This window comes from Monomorium pharaonis, chromosome 4 (genome assembly GCF_013373865.1).
Source record: "Monomorium pharaonis isolate MP-MQ-018 chromosome 4, ASM1337386v2, whole genome shotgun sequence".
Lineage (NCBI taxonomy): Eukaryota > Metazoa > Arthropoda > Insecta > Hymenoptera > Formicidae > Monomorium > Monomorium pharaonis.
The window spans coordinates 13,947,638-13,970,788 of NC_050470.1; the positions used below are offsets into that span (position 1 = coordinate 13,947,638).

Genomic DNA, 23,151 nt, shown 5'->3' on the forward strand with positions numbered 1-23,151 from the left:
CCAGGATTATGTAAGTTAATAATTTTTAACTAAAATTATCAAAACATTTTATGTGTAACTTGTAAAACTTTTATCTATATTTCTCATTTCTTATATATATATTTGTATTACTAAATTTCTTATATAAAAAATAAGAATAATTGCAATTTCTTGGTCAAAGCAGATCTTGATGCCAATATTAATTTTTATATAAATTATCCCCAAATAGCAAAATATCTCTAAAATTCCTACAAAATTGATAAACACAATTGAGAATATTGGTCAACTATTGGTCTAAATATGTTCGCAAAATAACACAATTTTAAATCAATCTCAAGCTGAACATAAGTGTTCTTAATTGTGGCCCAATTCTGCATCAATTGAGTTAAAGATTTTTTAACTAAAATTGTTAAATCAATTGTAACTTTATAATAGATTAATGGCAATATGATCTTAAAATGTCAATTTTGTATTAATTACAAGTTGTTTAAGTGGACAAATTTTAAAAACTATATATATGTATATGTATATAGCTCTTTAGCATTGAATTAAATAATAAAGGTAAAACAATTGTACATTTTTTATAAAATTTATTAAAAATACTTTTATTTTAATATATACGTAGGTTAGAAAGTTTTCTACCATTTTTATAATTTTTTAGAAATTAAATGTTAACGTAACATTAAAGAATATTAAGTAAAGTAATATTAAGAAAATTAATTCTTGGAATATTTTTTCTTATATCTTTGGTTGAGTGGAGTTTTTATTCACGTTCAGACGTATTGGAAAAATTTTGCTAAATTTGAAGACGAGCATTTCTAAATCGTTGTTTTGCATTATTTAATGCTGCTGTCACGCAATTTTGGAGTTCTTGCTCATTTAGAGCTGGATAATATAAATTTCCTGACAATGATTCTGTAATAAACTTTATTTTATTAAAAATTTTATTAAACAATGTTAAAACTTTACTGTGAATAATAATATTATATCTTACCATAAAATGCTTCACATAATTTTGTATTTTGAATGGGAATTGTTTTGATATTTTCAACTGCTTGTTTTGACCATGTTAGGTTATTGCAAAAATTATTTGTCAATGCTTCTTGTGTTATAAAATTTATAAATTCAAATAGATTTACTTCGCCCAAGAAAAGAAAGCAATCTACCTAGAATTATATTTTTATTAATCATAATAATATATCAATAATTTATTTATTCATCAGTAGTAAAATTACAAACTCACAAGTTTATTATATTTTTCATCTGAGATGTCTTCCAAAGCCATAAGTTGTTCCTCATTATTTATTGGTAAATATGACGGCTTAGTAGGTTTTCTTTTACTTCTCTTTAATTGTCGCACTTCTGTGATAAAATTGCTGTAAGATAAAATTCCATAAAACTTTCTGATTTAAAAAAAGATATAATAAATTTATGCATATTTATGAAAAGTACACTATAGTAATATACTTTTATTTAATATACTACATTGTTTTATATCAGGGTTGAGTAAGTTGATATATTTTTTAACTAAATTAATCTGAAGGTAATGACTTATAAAATTAATTCAGATAAAATAAAAGTTACATGAATAAATAACTAATCCGATTAAAAGTTAAAGATTAATGTAACACTCAAGTTAAATTAAAAATTAATTTTGTATAGTATGATTTATATTAAATTATAAAGTCATGTATTTAAGTTTGATTACCAAAACAATTAGAATATAGATTATTAAATATTTTTAATACTTTATTAATACTTTTCTTTGCAAATAAAATTTACATAAAACAACAAAGAATATATTATTTAGTGTGTTGGAATATATTTCTTTTCACAGAAATAAATTTTTAACTTAGAAAAAAATTAATAAGTTAAAGTTTACGTGTTTTAAAAATAAGTTTAAATTAAAAGTTAAATCATTAAAAATTAAATAAGTTAAAATTATTCATTTTTTAACTTTATTATTAACTTTATTATTTTAACTTTTTAACTACTTACTATTTTGTTTTATATATTACATATTATTCTATATTAGTGACTTTAATTACAAATACATTAATAAATTTAAAAAAAACGAGTTTAATATTTCCATTTTAGATTTACTCACTCCAGTTTTTCAACAAGAGCTAATTGTCTTTCATTTAGATTGTTGTACAAATGCCTGAAAAAATTATTCATAATTTAAATTTTTACAAATATATTATTTATTTTATATATTTTACAAATATTTTACATATTTTAATATTATTTTATAAATATTATTTAAATTGATCAAGTATTAAAGTAAAAAAGTAGCAAAATAATATAACATTTTTATTTTTATTAAAAAAAATTTTAGTACATACTTTAATCCATTTATTTTAGTTATTAATGTTGCAAAGTTATTTTTTTCAAAATTTTCTTTTTGATTAGGAGTATATGATTCTGAATTCTCATCGTTTATGGATGGATTATCGCTGTACGAACTATTTATCTCTAAATTCTGTACATTGTTTTCGCTAACAATTAATTCTTTTTCGATAGCAGATTGTTTATCAAAAATGTCATTATTTTCATTGGATATTGGCTGTGTATTATTGGTATCTGAAATTATAATATTATTAATGTTTTAAACTTTTATTATACACACACACATATTTACATTCTTATATATACAGGGTGTCTGGTATTTTTTTATGGGATTTTTATGAGCAGGTAGAGCGCATGAAACTGAACAGAAAAGTCCTTACCGTTTTTCCATTTTCGCAATAGTTAACAAGTTAGTGACTTGTAAAATTTTCTGTATTAGCCCGGCCTACCGACAAATGCAAGCGCGCTGAGCGCCCGGTCGCGGCGGCCGCCCCTCCTTAGCGCTTGAACCTTGAGATTGCTAGGCGCGCGGGGGGAGTTGTTACAACAAGCAGCAATGACTACGCACAAGCGACGCGTAACGCTAAATTCTCCCTTTGAATTATTTGATAGTTCCTTACCTTTTTGAATATTTGATAGTTCCTTACCTTTTTTAATGAAAATAAAATTTTCTAACAACAAAAAGTATGTGTACGTGTACATACATGTGTACAAAAAATATCAGATCTAATGCTTAAAGAAGTGATTACTAAATTTATTTTTTAATAAATAACGATTATTTTTAATAAAAAATATTTTTTTCATGATAGTCTTAAACATCGTAAACTGTCATTATAAATTTTAAAAGAGAGCTATTATCATATGCTCGAAACAAAATTTATGCTTCTTCAAAAAACATTAGAAAATTTTATCGATTAAAATAGAAATGACAAACAAAAAAATGTTTGTTTCAACTTTATATTCTTAATTAAAAATTAAGTAACTAGGATATTTATATTTTTAATAAAATTAATCCTCGTGATAGATTTATAATACACGAAAAAAACTTTATGGTAAAAATTACTATGATAAATAGTAAACGCGGGCCAAGGAGGAATTATGAAAATTTTTATTATGTTTTTCATCAAATTACGACAATATTTACACTACTTATATGATATAATTCTCTGAAATTTCTTCTTACAGTTCGTGGTTACTATCATAAATAATAAAATCATACATAATTTTACTATAAAATTTTCTTCGTGTAAATTTACGAATATATGAATTTATTAAATGTTTGAAAACTTATAAACAATATTTATTTAATTTAAGAAAATTTTAGTTTGTAATGTGTGTGTGTGTGTGTGTGTGTGTGTGTGTGTGTGTGTGTGTGTGTGTGTGTGTGTGTGTGTGTGTGTGTGTGTGTGTGTGTGTGTGTGTGTGTGTGTGTGTGGAGGGGGGGATACATACATACACGAGCTAAAGAATAATCACTTTGTGACAGGAAAATGATTATTCCTTAATTCAAGAATTGGTTTGTAATTTGTGTGTAATTTGTGTGTGTGTGTGTATGTGTGTGTACATACGCGAAAATGTTAAACATTATTTGTTTTATGTAAAGTGTGGTGTTTATTATCAACAGAATACTCTTTTCAGTCATTAAAAATAAAATAATTATTAAAAAAAATACAATTAAAAGTGAATAATTGATTTTTTTTAAACTAGAATCATATTTTTTTACGTGTACATGTATAGTAATCAGCGTAAATAGTAATAGTGATATAAAATCGCAGAACTAAGGCATAATCATTTTCCTGTCACAAAGTGATTATTCTTTAGCTCGCGTATGTACGTACAAGAATTAATTTTATTAAAAATATAAATATCCTAGTTATTTAATTTTTAATTAAGAATATAAAGTTGAAACAAACATTTTATTTGGTTGTCATTTCCATTTCAATCGATAAAATTTTCTAATGTTTTTTGAAGAAGCATAAATTTTGTTTCGAGCATATGATAACAGCTTCTTTTAAAATTTATAATGACCGTTTACGACGTTTAAGACTATCATCAAAAAAATATTTTTTATTAAAAATAATTGTTATTTATTAAAAAAATAAATTTAGTAATCACTTCTTTAAGCATTAAAACTGATATTTTTTGTACACATGTATGTACACGTACACACATACTTTTTGTCGTTAGAACATTTTATTTTCATTAAAAAACGTAAGGAACTATCATAACTCAAAGGGAGAATTTAGCGTTACGCGTCGCTTGTGCGTAGCCATTGTCGCTTGTTGTAACAACTCCCCCCGCGCGCCTAGCAATCTCAAGGTTCAAGCGCTGGGGAGGGGCGACCGCCGCGGCCGGACGCTCAGCACGCTTGCATTTGCCGGTAGGCCGGGCTAATGCAGAAAATTTTACAAGTCACTAACTTGTTAACTATTGCGAAAATGGAAAAACGGTAAGGTCTTTTCTGTTCAGTTTCATGCGCTCTACCTGCTCATAAACATCCCATAAAAAAATACCAGACACCCTGTATATGTATATATATATAATTTTTTGTAGAAGAGACAGAGCGTTTTCATATGTATGTATATATTTACAGTAGTATTTTAATTTAGAATTGCAGATTATAAGATAATATCCTTTTTTTTTTAATTATTAGGATTGTCCTAACAAGAGATTAAAAAATAGGTGTTCAAGTAATAAATTTGAATTTTATATTTTTTGAAATTAACTATTAATAATATTAATTTAAAATAATTTTAGATTAAACAATTGGCATATTCAACATGTAAAGATTTGAAAGCTTCGTATTTGCGTATAATGAAGCAAACATTTTCAAATGAGGTAGCAATTCATTACAGCTGGTATGATGCTAAAAAAAAGAAAATTTTTCGAAATTGATGATATGCAAAGTAATTATTAGTAAGTAAAATATTGATAAACTATATTTTTATTTTTATTATTATTTACATTACATGTTAATAATTGGTAAAATAATTTTACACATTTGTTGATAGAGATATTTTTTATTTATAAAAAAGAATAAAATAATAAAATAATCTAAAAATCTATTATTTTTGCAGGGGTGTTAAGAAATGCACATGCTAACGCAATCGACGAAGAAATGTCAACTCCACTAAAAATATGGTTTGCTCATGCAAAAGAGCGCATGAAAAGGGAAAGAGGAAAAGGAAGAGAAATAGAGTGACTTGATTGATAGAGTAATATGATTAAAAGAAAAATGTTTTAAATAAATATATTGTATTGTTTTTTATATATGTATTTTATGATTTTAGTGTATTATGTACATACGTATGTACATTATGTTTTATATATACAAAATAAAAATAAAAATACTTATAAAGTGTAAAGAATAAAATTGTTACCTAATCTATATAAATGTTTTATGTGTGTGTGTGTGTGTGTGTGTGTGTGTGTGTGTGTGTGTATATATATATAATATACACGTGCGCGCAATGCTGTGTAAATCCTTCATGAAAAAATACTATTGAACTCACCAAAAAACTATTAGAACTAATAGTGTGTCTAATAGTATTACTATTAGTTCCAATAGTTTTCAATAATTTTTTAAACACTTTGGTTACAGTCACGTTCGAGGATATTTCAAGAATATTCTTTATAAAATTATGCCTGCGTTTCTTGGAACATTATCTTTCGTAGCACGAAATATTTTGCCCATTTCATAACGTACAGGAGCAATATAATTGTATGATTAAACGAACTTACCTGTAAGTGAAGTTCTATCATAATTGTATGAAGCGCCTCTTCCAATTTATATTTGTTATAAATCAGTTTAATAAATGTTAGAAAGATAAAACATGTATGGTTAAATAGTATTTTCATAAATAAATATAAATAGTTTTTTACTGATTTTTACATATGCGAAATAACATGTGAAATAACTAATAAAAATATCTGTTTTTAATCTGTTCTTCTGATAAAACTAAATTTTACATTAAAATATATCGCAATGCAATATGTCAACAAGATTTTTATAATATTACATTTCCGTTGTAATATTACTACAATATTATAATATTACTGTGATACTATAGCAATATTATATGTTGTGCGAGTTTTAACTCACTGAGTATACAGGGTGTTTAGTAAAAATTTATGCAATTTTTATAAACGGGTAGAGCGCATTAAACTGAACAAAAAAGTCCTTTACCGTTTTTCCATTTTTGCAATAGTTAACGAGTTATTGATTACACAGGTACACAGAAAAGTGTTTTTTTTTTAATTAGAAGAAAATAAGCCAGTTCAGCAATTTTGACCTTGGATTTGAATTTAGCGAGTCAAAATACATAAGGATTAATTAGTTTGGTCTGCTGAACCAACCACTTTTTTGTGTGCCTGTGTAATTAATAACTTATTAACTATTGCAAAAATTTAAAATGGTAAAGGACTTTTCTGTTCAGTTTAATGCGCTCTACCTGTTTATAAAGATTGCATAAATCTTTACCAAACACCTTGTATAACGGAGGGATAACATTAGGTGAAATTGATACATATGTAATAATTTTATATAAAAATAGTGATACCAAAAGTCAGAAAGATAACACTAAAAAAATGTGCCGTTAAAGGATGCAGAAGTGTTTACTCAAAAGAATGTGATAAACGTTTCTTTTTGTAATTATATATATTGAATTCTAGATTTTATTAATACTTTATACACATATATCCCACACAGCAAAATATATTTGTGGGCTCTTCTCAAGATATCTTGTCAAGATATTGCAATATCTCAAAGATATTTGATGAACGTCTGAGTAGCCATTAGACGTTACTGGAATGTATTAATGTCCGCACTTAAGAAAATGTAGAAATATCGTAAAATGTAATAAAATACAATTTTATTTTATTTTTTAGATATCTGTGATTATTGTCAATATATTTGATAATTGGTGATCAATTAGCAAAGAGACGACCAGATTAAACAGACTGTAAAGCCATATTTTGCTTTTCTGTGTTGCAGTTTTATTACCTTCTGAAAACTAATGAAGCAGCATATTTTCAGCTTACACATATGCCTTTAACTGTATTTGCACCTACTAATCAAGCGTTTGAGAAGTATAATGGGAGCTTGGAGAACTTGGCTTTGTATCACATGGGTAAGTAGAAACTTTACATTTATTTATGTCACATTTGATAATTTAAAATATACAGACATGAACAATTTGTTAGCAACTTAGAAGAAAATTTAATTCTTTACTGATATTCTAGACTTATCAGTGATTCTAGTTAGTCTAATTTTTCTCTAAGATCAGCCTTACTTTTGTTCAGCTGTTTTTTACTTTTTCAAAATTATATATTTAAATTATTTTAAATACAAAAAGATTATTTGTATTTATATATCATACATTCTAAAAAGTACTGATCATATTTTATCTGATCATATTTTATCTATACTGATCATATTCTATAAAATAATTGTACACAATCAAAATATTCTACACAAATATATTGTACACAAGAAAATTGTACGTAGAAAAACTGCACAAGAATTATCGTTGAATTAAAAATTACACACGAATGTATTGTATGTAGAAAAACTGTTAGTGGACAGTTTTTTTACGTACAATACATTCGTGTGCAATTTTTAATTCAAGGATAATTCTTGTGTACAGTTTTTCCACGTACAATTTTTGTGTGTACAATATATTTATGTAGAATAGAAAGAGAGGGTTAAGATGGCGGAGTAAATAGTTGGATAGGATTGTAGTTCTGGAGTTTTTTGGAGTTAATGAGAGTTGAGGAAGGTGGAGTAAAAGAAGAGGTGATTGGAAAGGAGGTGGACAGTGAGAGGAGGTCGGGTCATTGGAGGAAAGGAAAAGGAGAAAGAATGAGCTACAAAAAAAGTGAAGAAAGATTTTAAGCTATAAATTGAGAAGAATGGCGAGGTGAGTAAGCGTTTGCTGAAGGAGAAGAGGGGAGGAGGTGCTCGGAGGACGCTGGTGAAGAGCGAGAGTGGCGGAGGATGGCAAGTAGCGGCTGGTGAGAGATGGAGCCAAGAGGAGTTGTGACGAGAGATCGATGCACAGATCAATGTAAGAGCGAGGTGAACGCATGGGTGCGAGAGATTGGCCGGAGTGTGTGTAGAAGAACTGTGCAGATGACGGCAGGAGCAGGTGTTGGAGAGCGATTGGGAGATTGACGCATCGATATATCGCGATGAATGATGAAAAGCGGTGGTTGGAAGAGAGTGCAAAATGTGAGACGAGTCGAGGTATCGAGTGAGAGATTAGAGCATTGGCAGAGAGGTTAAGAAGGAGGAGAATGATCGAAAGAAAGGAGACCTGCGTGGAGTTGAGAAAGAGGAAGAAAGAGTTGAGGAGTGTGGAGCAGGTGTGGAGAAAACGGTGAAGGGAGAGAAGAAGGAGGAAGATTGACCACAAGGATCCAAGTGAGAGTGGAAGAAAAGGATGGTAGGAAAGAGAGAGATGAAGAGAAAGCTGAAGGTAAACGCGAAGAAGCTAGAGAGAGAAAGAGAGGAGGAAGAGGAGAGATGGACGGAGAGAAAGAGAGATGACGGCTGGAGGAGAGAGCAAGGTGGAGATGAGGAGGATTATCGAGAAGACGAAGGTAGAAAAGAAAATGACGAGAAAGAGGAGAGGGGATAAAGGTTGGAGAAATCGGGGAATACATTTGAAGATAGGGAGAAGAGGAAAATAGGTGAGAGGACAGGAGAAGGAAGACAGTAGGAAAAAAAGAGAATGGAAAACAGGAAGAATGAGAGAGAAGAAAGGTGGGAACGCAGTGGATACAAGGACGGACTGGAGGAAAAAATTGAAAGCGAGAGGGGTTCAAGGGGGGAGAAAGAGGAGGAGGGTGCACAGTTCCGGTACAAGAGAATGGGTGAGAAGATGGAGGAGAGGCGGCTGGAAGAGAAGAGGATGGATAGGGAGAGGTTGAAATGGGAGGAGAGACAGAGAAGTTGGTTCGAGGAAGTAATTGAGGCAAGAAGGAAGAAGAGAGAAAGGTGTATTATTTGGAAAGGGGTTGAAGGTGGTAACTCGGAAAAGAAGGAAGACTGTATGAGGATGATCATGAAAAAGGGGGAAGAATGAGGGGTAAATATGCGTGGAAGGGAGGGAGAGGTATTATTTGTAAGGTTGCACATGGTCAAGTCGCAAAGAGTTTGATAAGAGAGAGATATGGAGATACGGATGCGCGCGCGCAGCACAGATGTGATTTTATGTAGTAGAACGGGGTATAAGAAGATGTTGATAGAGGGTCGAACGGGGAGGGAAGTGTTAATTGTGAGGTTGCAGAATGATCAGGGCGTGTAGGGCTAAAGAGACATCCTATGTTTAGAAAATATGTATAATGTGAAGAGACTGCAAACCCTGAGGGGGCGCAGTATAATAAATATATATCTATCTACATTTGTGTAGAATATTTTGATCGTGCACAATTATTTGTGTAGAATATGATCCCATACAGCACCGAAAGATTACAAAAACATTGCAGAAACCGTACATTGAAATATTGTAATATTGCATGGACGTTGCAAAATGTTCTGCAATGTTACTGCAAGCTTGCGGCAACGCTGAAATGTCCGCCCTGAGAAATATTACAATGTAAGACTACTGCAATGTTACGGTGCAATGTATTTGATGCATTAAAACGCGTTGCTATAAATATGCATAACGCTTTAAATTTAATAGATAAACTTTGAGAATATGTAAAGACAAGAGAGATAAAAAGAAATTTGTTGCAATTTATGTAACTTTATAATCTCTCTTTCCATTCAAAATTCGGATAAAAAATTGTGAATTTACGCAATTGCAATGAATTTTTTAAAATTTCTCTGAAATATTTTTATACATTTTCAAAGTTTACCTATTAAAATCTAAAATATATTAGAAGCGTAGTAAAAAATTAGAAAATTATTATTACATTTTATATAAGAATAAAAACTTACATAATATTCTATTATCTAAGTAGCATTATTTTTATTATGTAGCATTATTTTAGTTATTGTCAAAAGCAATAATATTAATGAATACATATGAAATTTTTAGCATTAATATTTATAGCCGATTAATTGCACTTTTTGAGATTTATAATAGAATAGTAAATTAAAAAATTTTTCAAATAAAAGAATAAAATTATCATATATGATAATTTTATTTTTTATTAAAAAAATTGTTTAATTTATTGTTCTATTATAAATCTCAAAAAGATTATAATTCTTGGTATAAATATTGCACACAAATCCAAATATGTAAATCTCACAAAACTATTTAAAAATGTCACAAATGTCTTCTTACACAAATTTGCACGTATATTGGAACACTTGATGCATATTTTTTAATATGTATATTTTTGGAATTTTATAATATTTCTGCAACATTACTGGAATGTTCCGGCGTAATATTGATATTGCATGTTTCTAAAGCGTCTCTGCAATATTACATTGCAACTCGTAATATTGTAACGTTGCAACACTGTTGCTGAAAGTTTCTGTACTGTATGGGATCAGTGCATTCTAAAATATATTAGAATCAATAACAATGTTTTTTATGTAATAAAAAGAATACCCGTCAAGGATTACCCCAAAAAACAGTTACGTGGCATCCACGTGGATGCCGATTCACGTAGCATTAATATGGATATCACGTACTGTTTTATTGGGGTAATAGCTGCAGCTAGATTATAAAACTTACACAGAGAAAATTTTATACTAAAAATAGCTATGTAAATATTAATCGCGGATCAATAAAGGAATTATAAAAATTTTTACTATATTTTTCATCAAATTATCGTAGCATTTACACTACTTATGGTACAATATAATATAAATTTATCTTTATGATCTACGATTACTATCATACATAATAATTTGTACTATAAAATTTTTTTGTGTACAATTACACAAAAAACTGGAAATATATCTATTAATAACAAGTATAAAATAATATTTCATAAAAGTTAATAATGTGCAATAGAACAAAGTAATCGTAATGCAATACTCAAATCGAAACTACAAATCTGCAAAATCAACAAACAATTAAATCGAGAATTCTGTTGCTTTTTCATACGGCATTTCCTGAGATAAGCTGTGTCAGAGAAACGCGAAGAAAATTTTCGACACAGTCGTTGAAATTCAATTTTCACGGTTTGGCGGAGACCATCCCCGCCATCGATGCATCGTAACGCATCAGCATTATTTCCATTTCTTGTTCAGTTTTCGTTCGTCGGAGTGCACTAGCTTTGCCGAATCAAGTGTCAGTATTTTACCCTTTGATATTGAACGGCCGCAACCGCGCATGCATCTGTAATGCATCCGTTGTCGACGAGCTATAAAGCCGTGCTCGGATTGAAAGTCGCATTTGATACAGGGAAGACCGGGGCTAGTTGTTACACTTCTTTCATAATTTTATTTTTACACAAAATTAAACTGGAATGCAAACCGCAAAAATATTTTTTAATAGCTACATCCTTAAACTAAAGGAAAATATTTTTTTAATAAATAGTATTACTGACTCAAACGCATTAATAAAAAATATGAGATGACTGCACATGTAACAACTAACTCCATATGCAGGGTAAGTTGTTACCATGGTTGGATATTAACTATTTAAAAAGTTGAAAATTAATAATAAAGTTAAAAAGTTAATAACTTTTAATATTGTAGCAAAACTATTTTGCCACTACCGCGTGTTCACAGAAATATCGAAAAATTTTTCTGAGTCAGGTAATCTTATTGCCTGCACAGGAAGGTGAAAGAAAAATCTAGAAACGTCGGTTCTTAAGTATATAAAAAGAAGAAAATTTATGGCGAATTTGGTTGGATGCACCAGTGTGCACTAGTGCGCATTGAGTGCGCTCTCGTTTAGTGCAGTTTAGTTTTTCCCATTTTGAATACAAGCCAACAGAATACGAAACACTAAACGAGTGCGCACTAGTGCGCACTGGTGCACCCAACCGAATTCGCCATTAGTAAAATGTTCACTGTTCTTCCGTACACGACGCTCGATACATGATTTATTTTGGTTACAACTTTTTCTGTGCGGACTACCGGTGTATTCAAAGACAGCAATAAACTCAGTGTTACTTTTACCTTAAGTCATTTTATCTTGGTCTTCCTACCGTTAGGCATTTCGATATTAATTCTTTACATTGATATTCAAAGTAGTGACCCCGACGTGATTCGAAAGAACGTGGCCACGAAAATCAGAACGCATTTTTCTCGGTAGTATGGTGAAAGTGTGAAGAAAATCATGCCGTCGGTTCAAAATGACAACACCGCGAGGCAACAACCGGAAGAGCCAACCGAGTCGGAGCCCAAAGGAGCGACTAAAATGAGACCAATGCTACTACCGAATAGCGTAGTAAATCGCGTGGAAACATGAGTGCCAGATTTCACGCCGAACGACCTGGAGCTTTGGTTTCAGGTAGCCAATCAAAGTTTTTGAACTCCCGGAATTACGACTGACGACACTAAGTTTGGTTACGCCCTCACGGCATTAGAGCCTACGTACATTACCGAGGTACGCGATATGATGATAAGTCCGCTTATGGAACGCGCGTACGAAATATTAGAAACCGAATTAACAAAGCGATTTAGTATATCCTAGGAATATAAAACGCGCCGCTTATTAGAACACAAGGAGATCGGAAATCGCAAGCCCTCACAATTTCTGCGTCATTTACGTGGGCTCGGCCGGCTCAGCGATAAGGCAATCGGGGATAGCATCTTGAAAACGATTTGGTTAAGTCGGTTTCCTGCGAATGTTCAGCCGTATCTCGTGACGCGCATTGAGGATTTACTTGATTAGTTAATGGACATCGCGGACGTGTTTGTAGGAACAATACGCGCTTCTTCTCTGCAGGTGACCGAACGGCATTACCGATATCCCGGGGCGCGCAAACGGATACAGCAGCTCTCGAAGCGCGGATAAATTTGCAAATGGCCCAGCTGTGCGTCTAACAATACAGAAGGAAGCGGTGGATTACCACTTGGCAAAAATCCGTCGAAGCAGTCGCACGTTCAGAACGTGGCCGTAGCGGAACTCGTGGACGACCGCGCTCACGTTCGCGCTCACGCGGCAGAGGACACTGCAGCAACGGATTATCCTGGTACCATTGGCGATTCGGCCCGGATTCTAAGCAATGCGAACCGCCGTGCTTAGAAGCGACGGGAAACGGTGGCACATCAGTAGAGGCGGCCGTTGATGCAAGCCAAATGACGCGTCAGCGCCTGTTCGTTACCGACTGGCACAGCAAGATCAGATTTCTAGTGGATACCGGCGTGGACCTGTGCATGTATCCGCGACGGTTAGTGCACGGACCGTGACAAAAATCCAGATACGAACTTTCGGCCGCGAACGGAATTTCGATTTACACATTCGGAACAGAGACGCTAATGTTGAATTTTGGACTGTGGCGTGTGTTTACGTGCAGGCGATTCGTCGTGGCAGATGTTACGAGGCCGATTGTCGGGCATTCTTATCGTTTTACGGACTGTTAGTTGACATCCGGAAATGGACGGAGTAACTAATTTCACGGCGCATGATAGAGATGGACAATATAGTTCAATAGTATCGATATATTGTATTGATGCGTATCGTAAATTATAATATCAATGTACCTAAATATCAATAAAAGAAGTATTGATAATATCAATATCGATACAAAAAATTTTCTTTTAAAAACCAGTAACATAAAAGTTAAAATTTTTTATTGCTGGACTCAATACTGAGAAGGCGAGATAATAATTACATCTAACAAAAGTGTTAATTTTGTATCTATTGCGCCGTTAAACTGAATAATTTACTAGCTCTCTTTTTCTTTTATGCGTGTACTGAATGTACGCGCGCGCGTGTGTGTGTGTGTATGTGTTTAGTATTGTAACGCGCGCGGTCTTGGAAATAAAGAGACATTATTTCGTTCAAATCAATTTTATTGGTAGCGTTTTCGATACACGTCTTCACAGGCTCGCGGTCACTTCCCAACTGTTTATTTATATAAATTTATCCCGTTGCCCGGCTCCAGACATCTGCACTGCAAAACCAAATGTGTAATATAAGTGTGTAAGTGTGCAAAATTATACATTTATATGTGTAAAATTACACATTTATGTGTGTAATTCAGTTTTCTGTGTAACAATAACACATTATGCTGCGTAAAGATAATGAATTTACATATTTGACCGTGTAGCAGTACACGTTTCCATATTTAAATGTAAAAACGTGTACCTCCAAATAATTTAAATGTGTAAAAATACACGCAAAATATAACTTTACACATTTAAATCTTGTTACACATGAGTTTCACGTGTAACTAGTCAAACCAAGTGTGTAATATAAGTGTGTAAATGTGTAAAATTATTATATATGTATATATATTTGGTTTATTATATTTGGAAAAAAGATATTTTATTCGTAAAATTCAACATGTTTCTGATTAATGAACAATATTAATGAACACATACTTAAACATAAAAACATAGAAAAAATCTTTTCTAATTCTTTGATGGTCCGTTATATACTATCGAGCATAGTAATTTTTTATATAAAATTTTCTCCGTGCACGGAGAAAAAAGATTATGAAAAAGGTATCATGCTTGACATTATAAACCGAATACAAACGTCAAGTGTAAATTTAGTGGTAAAGAAATAAAAAAAAATTACTATTTGTTATGCATAATTTCAACTAGATTAATTTTTCAAAAAAAAACAGGATAAACTTATTAATTTAGTACAGTAAAACATATATAAAAAAATTTTTTTACTTGATTATGGCAAAAAATTAGTATCTCATAATTAAATATAAAATTTAATTCATATGTATTAACCCTTCGAGGTCACACTGGGTGGTTACCACCCATTGCTTAAATTCAACACATATCTTTCCGATTTAAGAAAAAATGATATTAGTAATGCTATTTAATGGTAATTCAAGGTTTTATCTATGCTCTTGTACTATACTGTAACTGAAAGTCGCATTGGTTTGTTTTTGGCAGTCGTCCCAAGACAAGGTAGGGTGGTAGCCACCCCTGTGTGACCTCCGTGTAAGTTTTTTGTGTTTTTTAGTGGTTCAAATTTTTGTGTTTTTTGTGGTCTAAGAAGTGTAAAAGTATGATATAATGCAGATTCTTTTGCCTAGAATTTTTTAAAAATCTTTATGTTAATTCATTCTTCGAAAATATGTATCATAATGGCCTATAATTTACGGCAGTGACCATATAAGATATTGTACAAAATAATGGACGTAATGATTCCAACAATGTTAATTCGGATGTCGAGGAATATCATATTCAAAGAATCATATTTAAGCGATTCAGAGCAATCTGTGGACGAAATGGACAGTGATCTTGAAAATGTAACGTTAGATTAACGCATTCTAACATTGCGTGCACGCGGTAGACCGCAATCTATTTTGCGAGGAAAAAATGGTTTTGCGTGGCATACAAAAAAGTGACGCTCAAGTAAATACTATTGTGGCATGACTTTTCTATGAAAATACTTGTTTTTCAGTATACTAAAATACTCCATGTTCAGTATGCAAAATACTCTTTTTGAAAAAATGGTCAAAGACATATTTTTTTCCTTGAAGTACAAGACTTGAACAATAAAAGTCTAAATTTTTAGCTAAAAATATTAAAAATTAAAAAAGTTATGATTTATTTTGTAAAAACTCTTTTTTCTAATGTTGGAAGATTCAAAAATTTTTTTAAGTACTAACGGTTTTAGATTTTTGCTTAAATAATATCAGAATACATTTTCCAAATATTTAAGTTTATCCATAAATTTTTTTGTTACCATATCTTTGATAATTTCATAAATACAGCACTTTAAAAATGACGATGGGTGGCAACCACCCAGTGTGACCTCGACGTTAGAAAAAAAGAAGTGTGACCTCGAAGGGTAATACGTATTTATAAACATCAAGCGTTTATAGATCATCTAATTGTGGTTTGTATTAAATTGGGAAATTTTTTTTTATATAGTGGTCATACAAAAAATTTTACCGTAGCGTAGTAAAATTTTTTATATAAACATTTAAATATATGATTTAATGTATAAACATGTAAAAATACGCATTACAGAAATCTGTGTAATTTTACACAGATAAACCGTGTAAAAAAATTACACACATACAAACGCGTAAAAAGTGACTATACATAAGTTTACACACTTAAGTGTGTAAAAACTACACACTTGGGTTTGCAGTGCAGGACAATTTTCTGCTCTCCCCGTGCTGCTCCAACGGGTTACCAAGCCACGTCCACCCTTGCATGCCTCCTCTTTACTGGACCTCTTCGTGCGTCCTTCCCTGTAGAGATGGCAATGCTCCTTTGCGGAAACTTCCACGCACAATCCCAGTACTCCGCTGCCCGTGCTCTCCTTCTATCTTGAGCCTTGAGCACTTCTCGCTTCCTTGCGCCGGGTCTTGGGCGCTTTTTTTTTCTTTCTTCTGGATCAGATGGGGAAATAACTTCCGTGGACCCAAGGTTTTTCAGTTCTCTGTCCCCTGCCTCGGCATTCGCCCAAAATCCCACGGGAAAACCACGGTCAAAAACCGTGAGAGAGGCAGTTTCTTCGGAAGTATTTTTAAATTTCTTTTTCCTTTTCAGTCCAGCTTTCCTTTCCGTAACTGTAACAAAACAAAAAAATAAACGCAGAAAACCAACAAACGATAACTTTTAAAGCGAAACTTTTTTTTCTCCTTCTAATTCGCACGCGTACAGGCTCAGATTCGTATCGGGCCCAGAAAAAGAAGAGTTCTAAATTAACCAAACTAATCTCTTTCCTGAAAAAGGGCTAAAGCTTCTGCATGAACAACTCTATTTTTAGAACAAGAGGACTTCTCATTGCAATATAAAACATCTCCCAGTTTCTCTTTAACTCTCCATGGTCCCTCTCAAGGACTTTGCAGTTTAGGAGCTCTTCCTGCAACACGACAAAGATTGTAAAACCAAACCTTCTGCCCTGGCTCAAAGTTGCCGACGATCGTACCAAGATTTTGCGTTCTTAAAACAGATTTGAAGACGTTGTCGTGCAAAACGATAAATCAAATCAAGCCTATCCTTGAGTCTAGAAACAAAATCACCTTCATCTTTCTTCTTTAGGTTAGTAGAAGGTTGACCTCTTAAAAAATCCAAATGCGCCAACTATGAAAATGAATGTTTATACGAATTAGAACATCTACTTTTACAAATATAATACTTATTTGTACAAATGTTACAAATAAATATTTTGACACAAATAAATATTTTATTACAAAAACTTGGCACCGTTAAACCGAATAATTTGCTTTAATACAAAATCGCTTTTTACAATTTAACTTATAGCTTGGAATAATAATGATTTAAAATTACAATTTAAACTTACCGATACAGTTCTTAGTCAAATCAAACGCTCCCACCCGTCGCGCTCTATTCCTCGCGGTTCATCACGCGCTCTCGCTTGCTCGCGATATTTCTTTATTTAGAAAAAAGTATATGAAATTTAAAAAATGGAATATACTCGCACTCATTTCTTGCATGCTCTCATTCACACTTATTGCACGCTTTCCCTCCCACACATCGCGTACGTGTTCTCGTGCGCTCTCGCTCCTACCCGTACGCCGCCATCTTTACACGCTCTGATTCTCACTCATCGCGTGCGCTTTTGCTTGCTTTGCGATATTTTTATTAAGGAAAAAAAGGTATATAAAATAAAGAAAAATAGGTAATATAAGTTTTTATTTTTTAATGTTTAATTTAGACATATAAACGGTGTAATAATTTTTCTCTTACGTACTAAACGCTAAGGCCAAAAGCTCACAATCGAGAAGCCGATGTTTATTAAAGACGTTCATGCGTATCGCGTTGGGTACTTGATCGGGATTCGTTGTGGTGGACGCAATATTAGAGAACTGCATAAACTGCATATCGACATTATCAGTGATTTTAATTAGTCGATCGAACATTAAATCGACACAATTGTCCAGATCAAACATACGATGTACCGTCAAATCGGTCATTATCATGCGTACGTGTGATTCTAAACGTATAAAGTTAACGTCACTGATTACACAAATTCTGGCCGTTAGCGATCCAACGCTTATAAAATTGTACAAGTCCTTATAATTGGTTAGAAGGAGATTCAGAATGTTCAGTCGCTGTTCATAAAGTCCCTTCCATGTTTCGAGAGACATTATCAGTTCGTTCCCATGATGATCTCCTATGGCGATTTCCACGTAACTCGGCGGACCAACGTTGATGCCAATCTCGAGATATTTATACACCGTACTCGTAAGCGCGTAACGTTTGCTTAGTACGTGAACCGCGCGACGCTCCGACAAAGTACTGTATAAAAAAATAATATAAAAATAATAAAATATAAAAGTAATAATATAAAAGTTGAAAAAATAAAAAGAGTTTAAAAGAAAATCAAATTTACGCGTTGCATTTCTTCTCGCACGTCATAGTATCGTAGCAACGCTTTGCACTACTGCTGCTTTCTTTGGCGGAGAACATTTCGTTCGAGCGGCTGACACAATACTGATCGTATGAAAAAATAATCCGACTTATAAGTTACGATAGGGGGGTAATTTTTTGAAGAGAGAGGGAAGCAACGTTAAAATTTAATATCTTCCCTTTAGGGAATAATCTCGAACGTGTCGTAACATGTTCCAATTCAAACGTTAAAAAACGCTAAAAGAACGTCAAAAAATAACGTAGATTCCGAGGACAGGGATAATAAGCAAAAAAAAAAACGATATATTTATTTAAAAAAAGACCTTTATTAATGACAATGCCACCAATTGATTACTTTAAGTACATTTTGTAAAACGCAATTTGTTAAATGCTGTGCACAACGTAAGGTATGCATAACGTCCATCTCATTTAAAGATATTATATTTTTATAATGCATTTCGATATTTTCAACGTATATGTCTTTTCTTGCGTCATTCAGGAGCAAATTTCGCAGCCATTCTCGTTTCTCGTGTCCCTTGATGACGGGCGGTGTTTCGTTCTTAGTCAGCGCTGTTGTAATCAATTTCTTATAAGCTATGCCGTATGGAATTATTCCGTCGTTCCATTGTAATCCGTGATAACGCGTAAACAACCACAATGCCTGGCGTTTGTCTGCGTTATTGAGTCGATGCCACGGCACGGAATTTCGAAAAATGTAAGGACGAATCCATCTCCAAGAGCGGCAAACTCCTTAACAATAAACTTTTCTTCAACGATAAAACCTTGCAGGTCCACGAACGTTGGTATAGACACGATGAACTCTCTATCGGTAACCGAGAAGACTGCACTCAACTTTTGACGCATCGTAGGTTTTATATTGTCTCATTTCCATTCCCTCTCCTTTAATGTATAGCGAGACAAAGTTGTTAGGTGACTTTCTGCATATTTGTCAACGGATTGTACTGAACCATGCGATCGTGTATGATGAGTTAGTACGCGGTGGTACTGGCGGGCAAGTTTTCTTTGCATTCAAACTCTAAGCGCACGTCCACGGTTGCGCTTTTGACCGATTTATTTTGTCAAGAACAATCGATAATCACGAATAGACCATTATGTCGAAAATTCGCGACAGTTTGAATCGGCTCGAAATAATCGTATCTGTAATAGGTTTTACAGAAACGTACGTACATGTCGTAGAGAATCGACTATCTGCTTATCGAAATCCAGATTCATGTCATCGTACGGATAACATTCCGAGTTTAGATACAGTTTCACGTTCGTCAGTTTACATAATTGAATCGGCTCGTATTCTCGAGCATAACGTTCTTCCGACCAGCCTGCAGAGCGAAGATGACGTACCGCGGCTTTTTGAGCTGAGTAGCGGTTTTGATGGCCCGCGAATGTTTGGTCGTGCGCTGCAATAGCGGAAACTCGTATAGATCCCACAAACGAAAAGCCATGCTCAGGTATCGCCCGCTTTCCAAGCACGCAGCAGCTGTTTATTTATCGACAGTTTATTTATCTCGTTCAGCAGCACGTGTAGTATTCGTCACTGTACTTTGAATAATTCAATTTTAAGCTCCCGCGTCGAATTGCCAACTAGACAATTGTTATCGTTGCGCGCGCGTATCAAAATCAATTCGTGACGAACGTTAATCACCACGTGTATAATCTTTGCAAAATCCCAGTAGCATGTTGAGCGGTATGCAATAATTAAAGTATCCATTTGGAGAATACCACGGATTCCGGCGTTACTCGCAATCATAATTCTATTGGATGACATAGTTACATAGTTTTTGAGCGCGCTGGTTATTGCTGTTGCGATCAATCTCTACACTGTCGAGCTCGTATCGAATCTCATCGAACATGAACGCGATGCAATTATTATCCAATGTCACATCAGCAACTGGTTTTTTTATTGTAAGTTCTCTCTCAATGTATAGAAAACTTTCAGATGGTAACCTGTACAAATCTTGCTGTTGTATAGGTATTCTTATCTCGTCGCTGTGTTCGAACGTTGTATTGGCGAACGGATTGTACGTGTGAGTCTCGATTTTGACGATGCGATCGTCAAAGATCGGCTCGTCTTTGATGTTTAAAATGTCCGTTATTGTCGCACTGCAAATCTCAGAGAATTCAAAAATTCAACGTTTTACACGGTGAGCTTCTTTTTCTTGGAACAGCTGGGTAATTGAATATTATCGAAAGGTATAGCAAGGATATCAGATGACTGTTGTAACGTTGATGTTTTCGTCGTAAAGATGTTTGTGTTTATTTTTCTTGCGCGTTCCGACGCGTTTAGTACGAGTATTTCACGATCACGGTATTGTTACAATCGTCGCACGTGCAATCTGACGGTGATTTCTTCTCCTTGAAAATCAAGCAATCGTTCGTTCTGATCGACGACGCGTATCGTCAGATCCGTAACGCTCCGCACGATGATCGGCAGGTAAATGATCTGCGACAGCTTTTCCGAAATCTTATATTCAGGTGGCACGTTCGGCGAAAACTCGTGTATCACGTGCACCCTTTTGTCGTTGCTGCACGCGCCCGCGGTCATGTTGTACTCTACGCGGATGATGTTCACGTTCATTATGTTGATCGATACGTCCGACTTGTGCCATTTTCGTGGTTCCAGTATACGCTTTGACGTGAATCCCAACAGCGAGCCGTTGTTGGGTTTACCAAAATTTATTTTGTATGCGCATCTGACCTCACATCTTATCGTATTGTAGTTTGCGCGGATCGTTATCGGGTTTTCATTCCCACCATTATTGTCTTTAATTGTGATGTCACCGCGCGTAACGTTTGAACGGGCCTCGTCGCGTCGCGGACGTATTTGCGAAATCTCACGTTTCAAAAACTCGTTTATGGCATGCAGCTTGTATGATCCCTTGGGAATCGTAATCTCCACGTTGTCTTTACCAAAGTAAAATTTATTGTTTGAAGCATTCACGTTCGGTATCGTGCTACATGTTTCAAAGATTGCTAGACCGAGTTCGTAGTCGTTCAAATCTATAGCCAGCTACATGCTAGCCCAGTACCGGGGCTCGCCGCATCGTCCAGGTTTTCGATACCGCTTTTGTTTAGACGCGCGCTGCTTATCGGTAACCCATAAACACTCCTCTGAAATATGGAATACGCATACGAATAGCCAAATGATGTAATTGCACGTTCGTTATCGCATCCACAGGTATTTTTAACGCCTCTTTGAAGTATTTTTTCTTTTCGCTTTTACACCTTTTCCGTACTTGTATGAGGCGAGATACAGCCCTCGCCCGTCTTTGAACAGGAAAAAACAGGAACAAAACAGGAACGGTACAGAAAAAAACAGGAACGGAACAGAAAAAACAGAAACGGGACAGGGAAAGAACGGTTACGAAACGGGAAAAAACGGGAACGGAATAGAAAAAACAGAAACGGAATAGAAAAAACAGAAACGGAACAGGAAAAGAACGGGTATGGAACGGGGAAAAACGGAAACGGAACAAGAAAGAACGTGAAACAAATACAAAAGAACGTGAAAGAATACGAAAGAACGGATTCGTTATTATTTGATCAATAATAAAGTAAATAACATGAGATCGCTGAAATCCAATATTAGTTCCGAAAGGCAACAACTCGTCGAGGAACTGCATGTTCCGGCGAGAAGAAATTTTTCACGAAGACGTGTCATAGTTCGTGGCTACGACGATCTATCGCAGACCGATATTGTTGAGATGATTCCATACTCACGTTTCAACAGGGGCTACCACCAGGGTTGGGAAGTAACGCGTTACTTGTAACGTCGTTACCGTCACCGTTACTTTTTTTTGTAACGATTTGGTAACACTATTATTTTTCTTTTTTAGTAACGAAAAAATAACGACGTTATATTTTCTTTTGTAACAAGTAACGAAACGCAGTTACTTTTATCGTTACTTTTAAATATAAGGCCGGTACATAAACGAAATACTTACCGTCTTGCTAAGAAAGCAAGAAGACTAGAGAACAGGAGAGAAAAAGAATTTTTTGCATCTAAAAAAAGAATTCATTTTAGAAAAAGATTTCTTTTTGCATCTAAAGAAGAATTCATAATTGGTGACATAAAAAAAAATTATTAAAAGAATTATTTTGGATTATTCGTGCTATCTGGATAATAGGTATATGAAATAAACGTTTAAAGTGTACGAAGTATATAAAAAATGTAATGTGTAATATAGATATGTACTGAAAGTATATAATAGTATTTAAAGATGAATATCTTTCAATTTTATATTCTGTACGTCTTAGTATCCTGTTTTATAAATATGTCTTATCATTAAGAAAAAAGTAACGAAAAGTAACGATTTTTCGTTATTTTTAAAGTAACGGTAACGCGTTACTTTTTACAACCGGTAACGAGTAACGGTAAC

At 33.5% G+C, this 23,151-nt stretch overlaps 1 protein-coding gene across 2 annotated transcripts in view; it reads left to right on the forward strand.

Annotated features, from left to right (window-relative positions):
* Window positions 1-23,151, forward strand: part of LOC105832409 (fasciclin-1-like) — a 365,719-nt gene that overhangs the window by 24,568 nt on the left and 318,000 nt on the right. For both annotated transcript variants that reach the window (XM_036285356.1, XM_036285355.1), the window contains one exon: window positions 7,322-7,457. In XM_036285356.1, the coding sequence (XP_036141249.1) occupies window positions 7,322-7,457 (136 nt within the window). The remainder of the gene's footprint in view (window positions 1-7,321; window positions 7,458-23,151) is intronic.